Source organism: Saimiri boliviensis, chromosome 13 (assembly GCF_048565385.1).
Source record: "Saimiri boliviensis isolate mSaiBol1 chromosome 13, mSaiBol1.pri, whole genome shotgun sequence".
NCBI lineage: Eukaryota > Metazoa > Chordata > Mammalia > Primates > Cebidae > Saimiri > Saimiri boliviensis.
The window spans coordinates 59970575-59990965 of NC_133461.1; the positions used below are offsets into that span (position 1 = coordinate 59970575).

The window sequence follows — 20391 nt, forward strand, 5'->3', positions numbered from 1 at the left end:
CACAATCAGCATATAGCATGTGCTCAATAAAGGTTAGCTGCTTTTACTATAATCTGACAAGTGCTCAATAAATGTTAGCTGATATTTCTACAATCTATCCACAGCGTATGACTATAATCTGCTATTCCTATAGCACTTACTATATACTTCCTAACAATTAAAGATAGGAAGGAAAAGCACACTCACCGTCCTGAGAAAATGGGTACCATGTAGTCACTGGGCACATTTTCTTTCTCTTCTCCAGACAGAAGGCTGTGCTTGGCTCTCTTTGGTTTGGGGCTCAACTTGGATGAATAATCATCTAACAGCAGACTGGAATCTGTAAGTCTGAAATAAACCATATAAAATCAGACAACAACCAAAAAGGCATTTATAATATTCAAAATACTGATACAGGAAGTTTTAACTGGGGATAATTTTTACCAAATCCTAGATCTCTAATGTTACAATTACCTTTTATCTTTAGAATTAGAGTTAGGAAGATTTCAAATAATGGACTCTATATAAACAGAAAAGAAAAACAGTGATAATAATTTTATGGCTACAGTAATTTCATAGCTTTTTCCTCACTTAAAGTTTCAAGGGAAAAGAGTGATGCTTTTATGACAGTTTTAAATGCCCTTTTGTGTTAATGTAATGTTGGAAATTTAGGCACCCACACACACACACAGAGAGAGAGAGAGAGAGAGAGAGACAGAGTTTTGCTGTTGTTGCCCAGGCTGGAGTGCAATGGTGCAGTCTTGGCTGCCTGCAACCTCCACCTCACAGGTTCAAGTGATTCTCCTGCCTCAGCCTCCTGAGTAGCTGAGATTATAGGTGTCTGCCACCACACCCAGCTAATTTTTGTTTTTAGTAGAGATGGGGTTTCACGATGTTGGCCAGGCTGGTCTCGAACTCTTGATCCTGTGATCCACCCGCCTCAGCCTCCCAAAGTGCTGGGATTACAGGCGGGAGCCACTGCGCCCAACTTAGGCAGTCTATATAAATGGTTTTGATACATCATGCATCCAGATTCTTTGGGGAGATTATTTAAAATGCACACTTTTCTAGATAGGGAGCCCAGGTGATTCTGATGTAGAACCCTTGGTTTACACTGAGACCTTTATTATTATGACTCCTGTCTTTGAAGGGACATGGGGCTTATCAAATAATAGAGTTAACATATTTTATGGAACACATGATGCCAAGTGACTCTGTGATTCACAAGGGTGTGATAAAGAAGCCTTTGATCAGTTCTGTCTTCCTATGCATACATACTGGTGCAAACGTGCACTTGGAGGCAGTGTTCTATTAAACCAAACAATTGCCTAGGGAAGTGGAAAACCTGAGAGTACAGACAGCAGAGAAAAAGGATGAAATGAATAGTCTTAATCTATATAGTGTGAAATAAAATGAAATGCATTTTCATACCAACATAGATAATTTGGCATAAACTTCAGGAGTTCATGAACTCCCTGAAGTCAATCTGTGGACTCTGGGCTAAAAGTCCCTGATCTACATAGTAAGAAAAGATGTTAACAATAGGAGTCTGTATGGGGATTCTCTACACTAACCTTGTAATTATTTTATAAATTTGAAACTATTCTAAAAAAAAGTTAATATATATTTTTAAAAGCCCCTGGTCTAGAGACTATCTAAAGACAAGGTGAATAGGGGTATTGTGGCATGGGAAAAGCGAAGCTGCCCAGTCGAAATACAAAAACCTTTCAAATCATGCAAACCTTGACCATTTCCTAATCTTTGAAAATCATTTGAAAAAGCAAAAGGGATTACCCAATCAAAAGCAGAAGAGAGGTCAAGCATATACATGGTGCAAAATGGTTATATGACGATGCGAGAAGACAAGTAGCACAGGGCTTTGAGGACGTGTAGGGCAGGCAGGGGAATCTTGAATCCTCTGGGGAGGTCGCATGGAAATGGCCAAACTCTTCCTTCTCCACTGTCTACCCTCGCCCCAGGGGGAAATATCTATCTCTTTTTCTTTGATCAGCATTAAAACTAAAGGTTAGAACTTTGAATTCGAGCTTGTGGATTGGTTACCAACTGGAAGCCAGGGTGACATTTGTTCCTGGCCGGCTGTCCTGGGCAGCAACAAAATGACTGCATTCTATAACCCAGCAGGTCACAAAGTACAGGCTGTGCTTATACAGATCTAAGTTTAAAGTGGTATTTTCCCTCACCCCTTTATTCATTTACCATCCAAAATGAAATAATTATAGGGCTTAAGAGTTTCATTTTTTCCATATTTCTAGAACAGTTGGATTTCTAATTTCTCTCCTGTCTTTCTGCTTTTACTTTTCTCTCTTTACTTCCATTCAAGTGGCTACAGTCATATACTCATGAGCTCATTATTTTGAGACATTTATTTACATCACAATAGCTATGATTTGTCATTTTTTTCATGGCATTGTTTTTTTTCTGTCATTTATCCTTTAAGATAAATTGTTAAAATAATGCATTTATTAAATAGAACCTGCTATAATATGAGTATTCCATTCTCAGAAGTAAATCACAGCAGCGTTTTTTTTTTTTTTCTTGCCTGTCCTTCCAGTGTAGGAGCTGATTTTAAATAGTTGAACTTTATGCTAAAGACTCATGGCACTTTCTTTAATCAACTTCCACTTCATATTTTATTTGGAACAGAAGAATTTTTAAAAAGCATTATGATGTTTTGTGTTATATAGTATTATTTAGAAAATGCAAGATCTTGACTTTTATTATGTCAATATTTCTTCAAGACTTTGATTTCTAATAAAGAGTATGTGAAGAATTAGATGTTAAAATACAACGCAAACTGATGATTTAGTAATGCTAAGGCATTTATTTATTGAAGCTGCCAAGAAAACTAAATCAGAGACACAAACTTTAAAGAAAGTGACTATGTAATAATAAGCATAATTATCTTAAGAAAAACCATCCGTAGTCTATTTTGTCATGATCCATGAACTCTGAAGTCTGACATCTGACTCTATCAAATTTCAAAGTTAAATAATGTTCCTAGAGGAGTTATATAGAATATGTAGATTTTAAATTTCTTTGAACTTACATCAAAGAGCTAAGCAAGGGCTTGCTAACCTCTTGGGCTTTTATGTATCTAAATTTTAAAAATAAGCCAACAACTCAGTTTCTGAGTAGCTACCAAACTTAATATGTATGGATTCATGTCAGTCCTTACCTATTAAAACTACATGTAGTGTTTTTTAATGTACTTAGCTTAAATCTTGAAGCTTTCCGAATTTTGATTAAAGCAATCCAATTAAACAATAGGCAAGGGTTGACTGTGTGTGCACGCAGGTATCTATGAGCCTGTAACTGTATCTATATCTAGGTACATCTCTTTGTACTCCCCTACCAATTATGCTATGTCCTTGTTACTCTGTCCACAGTTAACAGATTTTAAATACATATCTTAGTATGTAGGACATTATGATGTACATCTATGACTGGTAGCACCACAGGGAAGAGATGTAGCCAAGGTACAAAATGCACTCTCTGGAAATATTCCAGGAACTCAGAAGTAGACTTACACCAGCATCTAATTCAAATACTGAACAGAAAATATTATAACCCTCCACTTGTTCAACTTTATAATAAGAAAAGCAAAACCAAAACCATTTAGAGAATCTCAGAGCTAAAAGAGAGCTCAGAGATATTTATATCAGGCCCTTGATTTGGCAGATGTGGAAAGCAAAGGCTGGAGAGTGTTTGTAGCTCACCCATGCTCACACAGTGAGTTGGTGGTGAACTGGGACTAGCACTCATCTCTTCCTGATTTTCAGGTTAGTGTTCTTTTCACTATACCAGTCATCTCCAACTTCTTTTTTTTTTTTTTGAGACACAGTCTCACTTTGTCGCCCAGGCTGGAGCGTAATGACGCGATCTTGCCTCACTGCAGCCTCTGCCTTCTGAATTCAAATGATTCTCCTGCCTCAGCCTCCTGAGTAGCTGGGATTACAGGTGCATACCACCACACCTGGCTAATTTTTGTACTTTTTAGTAGAGATGGAGTTTCACCATGTTGGCCATGCTGGTCTTGAACTCCTGATCTCAGGTGATCTGCCTCCCTTGGCCTCCCAAAGTGCTGGGATCTCCAACTTCTATGACTGAGTACTCTTAATTAAAAAATACTGGGGTCATACCACCTAAATATATTTGTTTATTTATAAGTTCTATCCATATACTACTGTATAAATAGTCTCATTTATGAAACATTCAATCAATAGAAAAAAGCTAAAGACCACATTTAATTTTTTTTTAAAGAAGTGTTATTATCTCATTCTATACCCCTGTGTCTTGTCTTTGTGGACTCCCCAGTTTGGAGACCATAAAACCATGTCATACTGCCCATAATGACCTTGATATTGATTTACTATTCCTGAATTTATTCACCTAAATTGAATTTATGAAATCATAATTTACAGCTAAAAATAAAGCACAAAAAAAACTCATCAAACTGTATATAAAGTAAAATGCTGGCCCCTTAAAGTTATGTTTATAATCACCACATAATTTGGGGAAATTGTTCCATGTTTACTAGGATGAAGAAATGTACTCATGCTTATGGGAAGTATAGATCTGCTTAATGGCTATGTTACTTTCTGAAAACATTCTGACAGTCTATCATCACATTCCAGAGAAAGGATACACTGTGGGAACTGTCTCTGCTGACTGTGCTCCCAAAGCCAGCATCACCCAGCCCTACATGATCAGGGTTAGACTGCATTACTGGTTTCTCTGTCCTTCCCACTGCCTGTGACTACTCCAGAAGAGGGAGTATTTTTTCTGGTATTTTTTGTAGAAATGGGATTTCACCATGTTGCCGAGGCTGGCCTCAAACTCCTGAGCTCAAGAGAACTACCTGTCTTGGCCTCCCAAAGTGCTGGAATTACACATGTGAGCCATTGTGCCCAGCCTTCTCTTAAATTCTTTAAAAGACATAATGTTGTATAAAATGCTTATTGCGTTGCATTGTTGGGTTTATAACATTCATAGTTGTAATATATTTGACAATAATGCAAAGGAGGGAGAAGGAAATGAAGCTATATTAGAGCAAAGTTTCTATGTTTACTGATATTCAGTGAGTAGATACTATCTGAAGTAGATAGAAATAAGTTAATACATGTATTGTAATTCCTAAAGCAATCCCTAGGAAAATAGCTCAAAGAATATAGTCAGGAAACAAAAGAATTAAAATGATACACTAAAAAGGTCCATTTAATACAAAAGAAGCCAATAAAGGAGTAATTAAAGAGATAACGATTTTTAAAAAGTGGCAGACATAAATATAACTATATCAGTAATTTTATTAAATGTAAATAGAACAAAAATTCCAAGAAACAGGCAGAGGTTGTCAGACTGAATGGAAAAAAAAAAGATTCCACTAATCCACGTATATGCTGCCACAAAAGGAACACTCTAAATTTAAAGACACATATTTGTTAAAGTAAAAGGATGAAAAAGATGTACCATGCAAATGGTAAGCTATATTCATATAAAAAAATCAAGAAATATTATTAGAGACAAAGAGAAGCATTTCATAATGATAAAAAGAGTCAATTCCCCAGAAAAACACAATAATTATAAATGCATCTACACCAAACAACAGATCCCCAAAACACATGAGGCAAAAATGACAAAATTTAAAAAAAAAAATTTGGAGACGTCAATATTCCACTCTCAGTAATTGATGGAATGACCAGATTTTTAAAATGAGCAAGAACATAGAGTACTTCCAAAACACTATCAGTCACTTTGACCTAACTGATCTTTCTTGAGTATTTTACCCAATGACAACAGAATACTTATTTTTTTCAACATTCTGAAGGACGGTTCATATGGCAGTCCACAAAATAATCTCAATCAATTTAAAAGGGCAAGAATCATGGAAAATATATCCCCAGATAACAGAATTAAACAAGAATACAAAATAGAAAGAAATTTAGAAAATCCTCAAATATAAGGAAATTAACAACATACTTTTAAATAACCTATTGGTCAAAAAGAAATCACGAAGGAAATTGGAAAATACTTTGAACTATATAAAACAAAAACACAATATTTTAAAATATGTGAGATACAGCTAAAGCAGTACTTAAAGGGACATTTAAAGCTTTAAGTGTTTATATTGGAAAAGAAGGTCTCAAATTAATAATTTAAGCTTCCATCATAAGAAGCCAGAAAAGGATAAAATTAAAGACAAAACAAGCAGAAGGGTGATATAATAAAGATTATAATCTAATAAAGATAAAGGGTGATATAATAAAGATTATAATCTAATACAGATTAGAGGGGAAATAAATGAAACAGAAAACAGAACAACAAAGTTAATGAAACAAAAGTTTCTTTGAAAGGGCATGACAATTAGTAAGACTTTTGCTAAATTGACAATAAATAATAGAAGATACAATTATTAAAATAAAGAATAAAAGAAGAGGCATCACTAACAACCTTACAGAAATTAGGAGGCTCACAAGGAAATAATGTAGATGCCTTTATGACAACAAATTAGACAACTTAGACAAAATAGGAGAATTCCTATAAAGACTCAAATTACAAAAACTAACCCAAGAAGAAATTTAAAAATCTGAAGAGACCAATAACAAGTAAATAACTTGAATTGGTAATTAAAAATTTCGCTACAAGGAAAAGTCCATGCCCAAATAGCTTCGCTAATGAATTCTATCAAGTACTTAAAGTAACAATACCAATCATTTCTCTTTCTTTTCCCAAATATAGAGAAGGGAACACTTTCCAACTCGTTCTACAAAGTCAGTATTATGTGATATCAAAGCCAACAAAAGACATTATAATAAAAGGAAATTACAGACCAATATCCATCATAAATACAGATGCAAAAATCCTTCATAAAATGTTAAAAAATACAATCCAGCAACATATAAAACCAAGTGAAGAGTATCTCAGAAATGTAAGGTGGATTTAACATATGAAAATCAATTCGTGTAATATACCATATTAATAAAATAAAAAACAAAGACCATATTATCACCTCAATAGATGCAGAAAAACCATTTGACAAAAGTCAGTATTCTTGTTAACAATTCCCAACAGAATAGAAATAGAAGGGAACTTCCTTTACCTGATAAAGTCCATCTCTGAAAAATCTACACCTAATGTCACTTAATGGTAAAAAATAAATGCTTTCCTCTTAAGACTGAAACAAAGCAACGATCTGCTCTTGCCACTTTATTCAGCATTCTACTGGGGGTTCTAGTCAGGATAATTAATTTTTTAAAAATTGAAAAGATGTAAATCTACCTTTTGTTATAGATGATATAATCCTATGTGTAGAAAATCTTAAAAAATACACACAAAAATTGCTAGTACTAATAAATGAGTTCAGCAAGGTCATAGGACACAAAATTAAAACATAAAAATCAATTATATTTCCATATATTAGCAAGAAAAAAATCCAAAAATAAAATTAAGACAACTCAATTCACAATAGCATCAAAGATAATAAAATTCTAAGGAATAACTTTAACAAAGAAGTACAACACTTGCACATTGACAATTACAAAACATTATTATAAGTGAAAGAACAACTAAATAAATAAGTATTCCATGTTCATGGAATAGAAGACTCAACATTATTAAGATGATACATTTTTTTCAAAATTAATACACAGAGTAAACATGATCCTAATCAAAATCCCAGTAGACTTTGTTCTTTGTAGAAATTAACAAGATGATTCTAAAATTTATATAGAAATATGAAGGAACTACATAGGCAAACAATATTGTAAATTTGTTTTACAATATTGTTTGTATATAATATGTAAGAGGACTTACTTTCACCAGTTTCAAAATTTTTTATAAAGCAACAGTAGCAGTATGGTACTTATATATGAACAGGCACATATATTAATGGAACAGAATTGATAATCCAGAAATAAGCCTCTACATTTATGGTCAACTGATTTTTGATAAAGGTATCAAGAAATTTAATGAGGGAAGGGATGTTTGGGTTTTTTGTGTGTGAATTCTTTTATTTGTTTATTTTACTGTACTTTAGGTTCTGGGGTACGTGTACAGAACATGCAGGATTGTTGCATAGGTACATATATGGCAAGGTGGTTTGCTGCTTCCATCCTCCTGTCATCTATATCTGGCATTTCTCCCCATGTTATCCCTCCCCAACTTCTCCAACCCCTGCTGTCCCTCCCCTATCCCCCGCCAACACACCCCAGTGTGTGATGCTCCCCTCCCTGTGTCCATGTGTTCTCATTGTTCAACACCCGCCCATGAGTGAGAATATGCGGTGTTTGATTTTCTGTTCTTATGTCTGTTTGCTGAGAATGATGGTTTCCAAGTTCATCCATGTCCCTACAAAGGACACGAACTCATCGTTTTTTATTGCTGCATAGTATTCCATGGTGTATATGTGCCATATTTTCCTTGTCCAGTCTATCATTGATGGGCATTTGGGTTGGTTCCAGGTCTTTTCTATTGTAAACAGTCTATTGAACATACATGTACAATGAACATACATGTACATGTGTCTTTATAATAGAATGATTTATAATCCATTGGGTATATACCCAGTAATGGGATTGCTGGGTCAAATGGAAGTTCTATTTCTAGGTCCTTGAGGAATTGCCACACTGTCTTCCACAATGGTTGAACTAATTTACACTCCCACCAACAGTGTAAAAGTGTTCCTATTTCTCCACATCTTCCCCAGCATCTGTTGTCTCCAGAATTTTTAATGACTGCCATTCTAACTGGCGTGAGATGATGGTATCTCAGTGTGGTTTTGATTTGCATTTCTCTAAAGACCGGTGATGATGAGCATTTTTTCATGTTTGTTGCCCTCATATATGTCTTCTTTTGAAAAGTACCTGTTTATGTCCTTTGCCCACTTTTGAATGGGTTTTTTTTTCTTGTATATCTGTTTTAGCTCTTTGTAGATTCTGAATATTAGCCCTTTGTCAGATGAGTAGATTGCAAAAATTTTTTCCCATTTTGTTGGTTGCTGGTTCACTCTGATTGTTTCTTTTACTGTACAGAAGCTCTGGAGGTTAATTACATCCCATTTTTTGGCTTTTGTTGCCAATGCTTTTAGTGTTTTAGTCATGAAGTCCTTGCCTGTGCCTATGTCCTGAATGGTTTTGCCTAGGTTTTCTTCTGGGGTTTTTATGGTGTTAGGTCTTAATCCATCTGCAGTTAAGTTTAGTGTAAGGTGTCAGGAAGGGGTCCAATTTCTGTTTTCTGTATGTGGCTAGCCAGTTATCCCAACAGCATTTATTATACAGGGAATCCTTTCCCCGTTGCTTGTTTTTGTGAGGTCTGCCAAAGATCAGATGGTTGTAGATGTGTGGCATTGCCTCTGAGGCCTCTGTTCTGTTCCACTGGTCTATATCTCTGTTTTGGTACCAGTACCAAGCTGTTTTGAATACTGTAGCCTTATTGTATAAGTTGAAGTCACGTAGCATGATGCCTCCAGCTTTGTTCTTTTTGCTTAATATTGTCTTGGCTATGTGGGCTATCTTTTGGTTCTATATGAAGTTTAAGGTGGTTTTTTCCAGTTCTGCGAAGAGGGTCATAGGTAGCTTGATGGGGATAGCGTTGAAACTATAAATTACTTTGGGCAGTATGGCCATTTTCACAATATTGATTCTTCCTAACCATGAGCATGGAATGTTTTTCCATCTGTTTGTGTCCCCTCTTATTTCCTTGAGCAGTGGTTCATAGTTCTCCTTGAAGAGGTGAGAAGGGATAATGTTTTTTAACAAACGGTGCTGGGGCAATCAGTTGTACTGTACACCCATATGTAGAAGAAGGAATTCAAAGCTTTACTAAATATTATACATAAGAAATCACTTCAAAATGCATCACAGTTCTAAATATAAGTGCTGAAATGATAAAACTCTTAGAAGAAAAGATCAGAGAAACTCCCTAAGGTGCTGACTTAGTAAAAGAGCTCTTAGATATAATGCCAAAGCATGATTTGAAAAGAACAAAATTATTGAACTCAACTTCATCAAAATTTAAAACTTCTGGTCTTGATAAGACACTGTAGTAAAGAGAAGAAAAAGATGAGGCATGGAATATGAGAAAATATTTGCAAACACGTCTAATAAAGGATGTGTATGCAAACTAAATAACTATGACAATTTAGTGAGAAAAAAATCCAATTAAAAAGTGAGCAAAAGATTTGTAGGCATTTCATTAAAGAAGATACAGAAATGGCTACTCAATGCCAAAAGATGGTTAACAAAATTGGTCATTAAGCAAATACAAACCAAAACCATAACAAAACTCTGTTACACATCCATTTTAATGGCTATAATCAATAAGACAGAAAATAATAAATGTTGGGAGGGATGTGGATAAACTAGAATCCCCATACATTTTTGTGGGAATGTAAAACAGTACAACCACTTTGGAAAACCACTGGGTAGTTTCTTACAGAGTTAAATGTAAACTTAGCATACAGTGCAGCTGATATTTCAGAAAGTGCACAAGAAAGTTTATTTCAAACACTGTTGAACAATTGCCTTGTTCAATCATTAACTATATATATATATGACAATATAACATGTTATATATTATAGTACCACTGAAATCCTTACAGATTTATTTCTACAGAATGTTAATTCTGTAGCAATTTCATTTATTTGACAAAAAAACTTGAGTATCTACTTTGTGCAAAATACTGTGTTTGACATTGGGGTAGGAGTAGGGTACAAAGATAAATGTAAAACTCCTGTTTTCTGAGAGCTTTACAGTCTAGTAAGGGAATAAATGTATCCTGTCAATTAAGGAAGAAAGGATGGAAGAACATAACGAAGGAAGGCCAGTAACCACAAAGACCAGTGCAAACAAAATGTGAATTCACACACTCGAGAGCGAGTTTCTGTCTGGGTTTATCAGGGAATCCTTTGTGGAAGAGCTAGACATTGAAAGATGAGTAGGACATCCTAGGATGAAAAGCTCTGTTTTTAATGCTGACTTATCTATGTGTTGTCGTTAGACTTTACTGAGTGGCCAGAAAATAGTTGAATTTATTTTTGTTAGTCTAACAATGTTCCTTTAAAACTGCATCTTTACATATAGTACAACTCAGTACTGTTCACATATATGCAACATTCTCGGCTGTTTACTGGAAGAGAGAGAGAGACAGTGTTTTTGTTTTGTTTTTGAGACTGAGTCTCGCGCTGCTGCCTGGGCTATGGTGCAGTGGCGCAATCTCGGCTCACTGCAACCTCCGCTTCCCAGGTTCAATCGATTCTCCTGCCTCAGCCTCCCAAGTAGCTGGGATTACAGGTGCCTGCCACCATGGCTGGCTAATTTTTGTATTTTCAGTAGAGACAGGGTTTCACTATGGATGACCAGGCTGGTCTCAAACTCCTGACCTCGTGATTCACCCACCTCGGCCTCCCAAAGTGCTGAGATTACAGGCATGAGCCACCATGCCCAGCTAGAGGCCATGTTTTTAAACTGTGGGTTAGCTTTTTCTGGACCTCTTGTAGGCTGTCTTTGCTCCAGTTAGCCACTCCTCCGCAGAGCTTCAGCATCTGAAGTTCCGTCCCTCTCATCTTCAGGACCCTGTGCTGAGTCACTGGGAGTTTGTATTCTCTTTTCTACTCTCTTATTTTTCTGTTGGCCACAATTTCTTCCTTGCAAAACCTGAAAAACGATACTTTTCCTTGGACGTTTGTGAAAACGTTGTTTTGGATCTACTTTTGATTGAGAGCAGCTTTGTTTCGTGCAACTTTTTTGATAGAGGCAATCCTGGTGAACTAACACCTACTGATTTTTGATTCTCCTGTTTCCCTATCTTGACACATATGAAGGTTTCAGGAGAACATCAAAGTTAGGGGACAAGTAGGAAGCTGAAGACTCCCTTTTTTGTTAATACACTTTTCAGGAAAAGTTTCTTATGGTACAAACATAAATTTAGTTATATCAACATAATCCTTGAAATTTACCAACAGGTAGTATCATAATAAATATTACGTCAAAATAAATAAACATCCCTTGGATTTTAATTCTTTTTGTATTATTTATCTTACACTAATCCTTCTCTTCATTTTACTCTTAGTCATAGAACTATCTCATTTTTAATGGGAATATAACACGATTTTTTCCTTTAATTTATTGCTTTTTTTCCATGAAAATTTCCATTGATGTGTAACATTTTACTCGCTTTTGCAGTAACTTTACACAGTTAATATATAGACATAATATAAAAACAAATGCCCTAGGAATGTAGAATAGTCATGTGTTCTAGAAAACGTGGATGTGTAAAATTCTGAGAGAATTAAATCTCTTATCATTCTCAACTATATACATCCTTCGGTTTTTATTAACCTCTGACTATTCCATAAGTGAATTCAATCAGACTAGATTATGGTTTTTAAGAAGGATAAAAGAGTTTACTCCATATTTCCTGGACATTATAGTATAAAGACCGGCCAGGTATTTATACTGGGGTGTCACTGAGCTTCCACACAGAGATCTCTGGACTCCAGAAGCCCAAGGGTGCCTTTGCAACAGGCTAGAGGTTTCCCACAGCCATCTTTTAGATGAAATAAGAAAGCAAGAGTAAGGTAATGTGCATGCAATGTCTAGTCAACCCCAGTGACCATCCCAGAGTAGAGTTGGATGTGGGTATTTGGGCTGCTTTATAAGTTAGTTCATAAGACCCACTTTGACAAACCCCGGACACCTCCGTTCACAACAAAACAAACAGACTCCATAAGGCATCTCCTAACACTATTGTCAAGTGTCTTTATACTTTAATACTGGGACTGACATTGTGGAGGCCAAGGCCCTGCAGGGACAGAGCAAATGTTTCACCTCTGAGCCCAGGGAGGTAGCAGCTTTGCCTCCTCTGCCTCTGGCTGACTCATTCTATTCCACTCTAGGAAGGGACATGCCTTCCTTCTCACAGCATGATTCACCTGCCTAGGGAAGACGATGCCGTTCTGGGTGTATCTGGTGCCGTCTCAACTTGATTTAGGCTGCATGAGAGCCCGACACAAGAGTCAAGCATAGGAGGCAAAGAGGGAATCACGTCTTTCTGGGCCTCAGTCTACATAGCTGTGAAAGGAGGGGCGTCAATTAGATGAACTTTTGGTCCTTTCTTGCTTTAACATTCCACAGTTCTATGGATCTACATATTGCCAGTTATGTGAACTTGTTGTTACCAGGAGTGAGAATCCTAACTCCCTCTCCCTGCGTTTACAGCCGAAGGAGTAGGAGCAGGAGACTAGTACACAGGGTGGATCACTCTCCTTGGATTTAGGGTTGGTCTTTGGGATTCAGGACATAATGCAACAGGCCAGGCACAGTGGCACACACCTGTAATCCCAGCCCTTTGGGAGGCCAAGGTGGATGGATTGCCTGAGCTCAGGAGTTTGAGATGAGCCTGAGCAACTTGGTGAAACCCATCTCTACAAAAAATACAAAAATTAACTACGCATGGTGGTGCACATCTGTAGTTCCACCTACTCACATGGCTGAGAGGACTGAGGTGGGAGGATCAGCCCGAGCCCAGGAAGTGGAGGCTGCAGTGAGCCGAGAGGGCACCACTGCACTCCAGCCTAGGCAACAGAGCAAGACCCCATCTCTTAAAAAAAAAAAAAAAAAGAAACAAAAAACCAACAAAGTAACTCTGGCATTTCTGCTTTCATAGATATTTCCTTCTGAATTTCTACCATATACAAAGTAATGTGGCTCATCATTTCATTGGTATTTAAATACTGGAAGACAAACCTCAGAATATTTTATTGATTTTTGTTACCCATGAACTATGAAGATGTTTTTCTTATATATAATAATTAAAATTTTATTTAGAGAGGAAGAAATAAAGCCATTTCTAAAGGAAAAGAAAGTAAAACCTGGATATATCAGCAGCAATAGAGACAAGTTTCACTATGTTGCCCAGGCTGGTCTCAAACTCCTGGGGTCCAGCAATCCTTCTGCCTTGGCCTCCTCAAGTGTTGGGATTACAGGCATGAGCCACTGTGCCCTGACTATCAGCAGCTTCCTAAGCAAATTGCATTTCCAGTAACCGTCAGTTGGTTCAATATTTTTTGTTATTCAGATGCAGCCACTTCGGTCTCCAGATGGATCTGAGTCTCCATACAACTACAGTTACTTCAAGGTGCTTTTCCTACTAAACACCAGAAAAATACTAACAAAAGAATAAGGCATTTCTTAGACACGACATGGATGGAATCTGGGAAAATGGGGAACAAGTAGATGGTTTTACTATCATCATTAAATCTTAAAGAGAGTCTCAGAAGATTCACTGTATGCACAAAATCTCCACAGACCATTTCACAGCCTCCAAACTCCCTGGCTAAGGGTGCTGAGGAGCTCTGGGAGAATCTGACAGAATTCAGAACTCAGCCATGACCAACAGATCCTCATATCTGGCCCCTGCTCACCACATCTTCTCTTACTGTACATCTGGCCCTGGCTGGACCAAAGCATTCACCTCCTAACTAGGGAACTTGCTTCTGCAACAGCCATAGTAATGCTGTTACCATTCAGCCAGAGCATGTCGCTATTCTGCTCAAAACTGTCATGGATTCCTTCTTTAACTCAGAATATCAACTCCCTTCAGTGGTCCACAGGCCCTCCATGATCCGTCCTGCCCCACTCATCACCTTTCTGTCATCCTCTCCACCTACACTATCCGTCACTCTCTCATTCACTTGCATGGGCCTTGATGCTGTTCTGTGCTGTAAGGCCTTGCAGTGCTGCTCCTGATGCCTGGTGTACCTTTTCCCAGATAATCTCATGGCTAGCTCTTTGAGCTACTTCATTTCTTTGCTCAGATATTACCTTCTCAACAAGGCCTGACTACCCTCTTGAAAATTCTAACCTGTACTCCTGCCCCACATCCCTGATCTCTCTTACCCTGCTCTATTTGTTCTTGCTTCCATAACATGTATTACCTTCTGGTATAAAATATAATTCTACTTAATAGACTAGAATTCAATATGATATACAAAATAATTTATCCCAAGCACCCAGAACAGTGCTTAGCGCTCAGTAAATATTGATTGAATGAATGAATCATAATGCCTAAACTTGTGCCAGCCACCACACTCAATATCTTACATGATTATCTCGTTTAGACCTCACATGAGGGTCAGTCATTTTCTTTGTTTTATAGAAATAGATATGTAGAAAATGGCATGAATCTACAGCTAATAGCTGAGGTTAGGACACAAAAATGTCCACAAGGCAGATTTCTTTGGTAACAAATTTGAAAGCATATTGGGGTGGGAGATGGAACAAGCTTTCAAGTTCCCTGCACTCTCGGCTGTGTTTAGAGGTCTCTATTTTTAGCATTGCTATCTTCTGTCTGAATTAGAACTGGTTTGAATGGTCTTCACCGACTCTCGTAGTTTCAAGAGGTTATTATCCGGGCAATATGTGGGAGTGGGGGTGGTTGATCAGTGTGACACAGGGGTAGGTGAGGGGCATGGTTTAAAGTTAGGGTGCCCCGGGAAAGCCATTCAAGCCTCAGTGTTTTCAGCCCCAAACTTCTGTCTCTTAGAGTCTTTGCAAATATCTATGTCTGATTTTATGGTGGGTTAAAGTGTCTGCAAGGTCCCAGGCTTGGCATACATGGACACTCCTTGGATTTTCTTTATTTTAATTTGTGTCCTTTCATCAACTGTTCCCTGCTCTAAATCTTGGTTATTTTGGTGCTCAGTAGCTTCTCTACAAGAAGGGTACATCAAAGGAAGCACGATGAGAAACTATGTAAGATGCTTCAAGGAAAACCCAGTGGTGTATGGTCAAGGGGAGTTGCTGTCTGAAACTGGCATCAGGTGCCCGTGGAAAGGGTGGGGATTTGGGTATGATGAGGGTTCGAATAACCACTCTGCTACTTCCTAGTGTAAAGAAGGAAAGTTATTTAATCTCCTTCATTTCCAATTTGCTCATTTATAAAATGAGGATGAAAATTTCAAGTGCTCAGCGCTGTTGTAAAGACTCAGTGGTATAGAGAATGCAATGCTGAATTATGTCATGGAGGCTAAATTTTATTTTGTTTAGAACAAGACAACAAATGTCTGCTGTCACTACAGAAGGTTGAGGAATAGCTCCAAATCTTCTCATTACCTAATAAACCTGCTGTGCTCTTCTCTGTTTTTTTTTTTTAAGTTATTCATTCTTGTCAGTCATTCATTGTACGTGAATAACTTACATATTCTTCTAAGTTATTCATTCTACTTACAAGAATAAGAAAACATTCCTTTTTGCATTATTTTCATCTTAATGTATGATCCAGCTTAGTTGCAAGAATGGAGGGTCCCTGCTTTCCATAAAGGTGGTAACCTTTTCTGTAAACATCTGCCTTAGTTCATCCCAAGTCCTTATAACATTGGCATTAGAAAAGAGGTCCTCAGGTCATACAATAGAGTCTGTTAGTCATTTTTAGACTTCTAGAACAATGGTTCTGTCCTTTGTTAAATCATGGAGCTCTCTGAGAATCTGATGAAAGCTATAGTCCCTCTCTCCAGAAAAATTCTCACCTGTACATAATTTTGCATATAATTTCAGATCATCTAAGATTACTAAAATCATTAATGGACATAGGTTAAGAACCCTTGCCTGGCCAGGCACAGAGGCTCATGCCTATAATCCTAGCACTTTGGGAAGCCAAGGCTGGTGGATCACCAGGTCAGGAGTTCGAGACGAACCTGACCAACATGGTGAAACCCCATCTCTACTGAAAATACAAAAATCAGCTGGTGTGGTAGCACATGCCTGTAATCGCAGCTACTCAGGAGGCTGAGGCAGGAGAATCACTTGAACCCAAAAGGTGGAGGCTGCAGTGAGTCAAGATTGTGCCACTGCACTCCAGCATGGGAGACAGAGGGAGATTCCATCTGGAAAAAAAAAAAAAAAAAGGACCCTTGCCTAATGTTTGCAAAGTGGTCATAAGTAATACTGCTCCTTTAATCTGGATGATAGTTTGTTGATCATTAGCATGAAACAGTAATCTTGTCATTTCAAGAGTTTCTGTTTTCCTAAATTATTTGTTTTTTGTTTTTCCCATTGTGACCAAGAACAAAGGCGTTTAGAGTAAGCTGTCCAGAATTTACTTTATAACCATGGCTTAGGATACAATTGGTAACTGATCTGTGCTGCATGCACACTGACTCCAAACTAGTCATTGTTCCTAAGACTCACTAAGGTCAGCCAAGCCCTGAGCACATGTAACTCTCCATAGTTTCCACTTTAATCCTGGACATCTAACTACAAAGCACAGCTAAAAATAGACCAAGCCCAGTGCTTAGTACACACCACTGAGGTGCATTTCCAACCCCAGGCGTTTTAATCAACAACACTGTTCACAATCCAGAGAGAGTGCTTTCATTTAGCAGGAAAAAGTGGCTTCATTTTGAGCAAGCTAAAATACAACCTAAAGGAATTATGAAGACTTTGAAGTGTTCAAAAAATATTATCTGCCCCTGTGTTCTAGGTCTAAAAAGAGAAAGAGAAAGACTAAAATACCTTCAGGATTGAGTTGGCTTTCTTTGTCTTTCACGTTGAATTATTCAAAGATATTAGCATTCTCCCCCTCTTGTTTCTAGGTTAGCATGCTTCAGCCAAGAAGTTTAAGTTGTTCAAACATAGCAAGCCATAAGAAATACCTACCTACTGAAATATATACATAGTAGGAAGGAAAAAGTAATGAGTTTGAACATAGAAAAATAATTACAGTTCCATTCCCTAGAGAAAGTCTATTATCTAAGGCTCTTTATGGCCAAAATGGCTAAGTCTCCTGAGGATTATATAGAGCAAATGTTTTCATAATAAAATCTGCTCAAAGGTTTAATTACTAATAATATAGCAGATTAGGAATAAATATAAATATTACACATGTGGCTTAAAGGATTTGAATAAAATTAAAATAGTTTTAATATAAAATTTTGCAATAAAGTTGAGAAAACAAAGATCCTTTAAAAATACAAGTTCATAAAACTCTAGATTCTACAGCACTGGGGAAATGAAATAAGTACACAAGGAGTTACATTGACAACTGCATGATAATGAAAATGCCCATCTTCTATAAACCTAGCACAAAGAGTCTGGGAAAATGGATATTTAAAATGTAATCTTCCTCTATTACTCTTACTTTCCTAAATGAGGTTCTTAAGCATATCTGCAGAACGTTTTTCAGGCAGGAAAACAAATTGAGGCTGTCACATACATATGGTATTAATCCTCCCAACTTTTCTTGGGAAGGCAGTTCGTTAGAAGCAAGTGCTAAAAGAAATGAATTCACCTCAGTAACAGTATTTTCATATGTGCAGCCAATGTGTGATCCTTATGAATATCCCACAGCAAAATATGACCTATGACACTGAGATTGAGAAGTGATCCTATACATAGGTTCACTTAACCTAAATGGAATTTCAGAGTGTTGCCATCATACATTCCAGGTAAACCCCACCGGAGTCTGGCTCTGTTACTGAACCCAGCAGAAGCTCCCAGGAGGCCACCATCATCACTGATGAAATGACAGCTGTAGATCAGGTGCTGCTCAAACCCAACAGAGATTTAGGAATTTCTGCCTTTGGAAACATGCCTCACTTCTAGTTATATCAACCACTCCATTATTTCCTCAATAACTTTTTAGATTCCGAGAGAAAACAGCTTTTCCAGTTGCCCTATGAGATATTTTGTAGACTTAAATTTGGTAAGACTGAAAACTATGTTTCGTTTATAGCAAAAAATACAACCTATGCCAGATACTTTAGAAAAGAGGACAGAGGCAGCAGGTGGTTACTGACCACATAGCCCAGAAATGTCTGTGTTTTGAAGATCAGCAATTTTTTTCTTTGGACTACAGATAGATTTTAAATACAAGTCACATGTATCTTGCAAGTGTTTTTTTAAATCTCCACGAAGTATTTCATTCTGAATGTGAAGAAAATAAAACTTGCCTTGGACTGAGAAAGTAAATATCTGCCCAACATTCATCAAGCTGAAACAGCAGACACTGTTAAGCCAACTGCAAAGTTAACAGGAAATGACATTTCTCCCAGGAACATTGCTGTCGTAAAGCGTCATGGTAACCTTCTGTGAGTGAATATAGACTCACTCAGAAGCTTTCTTCTCTAATATCAAAGACAATCAGTGAGTTCACTGTTTAAAATTACATCAGTAAGAATGAAACATCTCACCCTTGCCTGGAGGATCTCAGTTGCTTTACTGAGGCAGAGAAGCAGCCTCAATTCCCACTTCTGGTAAGAAGCCCCAGATAAGAGGCTTGGGGATGCAACAGTCCACATTTATCTTAACTTCATTGTTTCCAAAGAAATAGCACCCAGGGTTCATGTTGCAGACCAGACCTGCATCTAAGCTCCAGTCTTCCTAGAATCCTAAAATAACCCTTTTTCCTCTAGTGTTTAGTCTCCTTCATTGCGTTGGGTCAATAAACCTAATTTTGTCGGATTACAGGTTGGTTCTTATTATTCTTAGGCTGACTGAGATAGGGCCATGTCATCAAATGCTCGAGCTAAAGAAAATACCTGCTGCATAAACGGTAGTTTCAAATTTTAAGCATTTGCTATTAGATATTGAAAAAATCTATTTAATAGAATACATCTTTGCAGTGTCGGTTTAGTCTCCTGTGCCCTGCGAATTTTAAATTCTATATGCCAGCTTCTCATCTAGGCAGAAACATTCTGAGCATGAGGAAACCCGCTGTGACTACTGAGATTATCTTTTCTGGCCCCTGCTGATGCTAAAGTAACCTGTGGCAAAACTTCCCTGTTTCTACAAATAGCACAGTTGGTAACATAAGCAAGACTTGTCCGTGAGAATATGAAGCTCTTTGTGAAGCTAAAATAGACCATAAAGAGAAATAGGTAGGCGCAGGTCCCAGGTCTCCCAAACAGGGTCTGTCTGCACACCTGGTTGAAATGCAGGGCTAACATAATTAAGAAGTAACTGGGCCGGGTGTGGTGGCTCAAGTCTGTACAGTAATCCCAGCACTTTGGGAGGCCCAGGCCGAGGAGGGTGGATTACCTGAGATAAGGAGTTCGAGTAGCCTGACCAACATGGAGAAAACTCGTCTCTACTAAAAATACAAAAATTAGCCGGGCGTGGTGGCGCATGCCTGTAATTCCAGCTACTTGGGAGGCTGAGGCAGGAGAATCGCTTGAACTCGGAAGGCAGAGGTTGCGGTGAGCCGAGATCATGCCATTGCACTCCAGCCTGGGTGACAAGAGCGAAACTCCGTCTCAAAAAAAAAAAAAAAAAAAAAAAAAAAGCAACTGGGAGAAGGCCGTAATCCCAGCACTTTGGGAGGCTGAGGCATGTGGATTGCCTGAGGTCGGGGCTCGAAACCAGCCTGGCCAACATGGCGAAACCTGGTCTCTAGTAAAAATA

The 20391-nt window shown here is 37.6% G+C and overlaps 1 protein-coding gene across 3 annotated transcripts in view; it reads right to left on the bottom strand.

Annotated features, from left to right (window-relative positions):
* MYOM1 (myomesin 1) overlaps positions 1–20391 on the bottom strand; it is a 194559-nt gene that overhangs the window by 142810 nt on the left and 31358 nt on the right. For all 3 annotated transcript variants that reach the window (XM_074383712.1, XM_003924808.4, XM_003924809.3), the window contains exon 3: positions 187–327. In XM_074383712.1, the coding sequence (XP_074239813.1) occupies positions 187–327 (141 nt within the window). The remainder of the gene's footprint in view (positions 1–186; positions 328–20391) is intronic.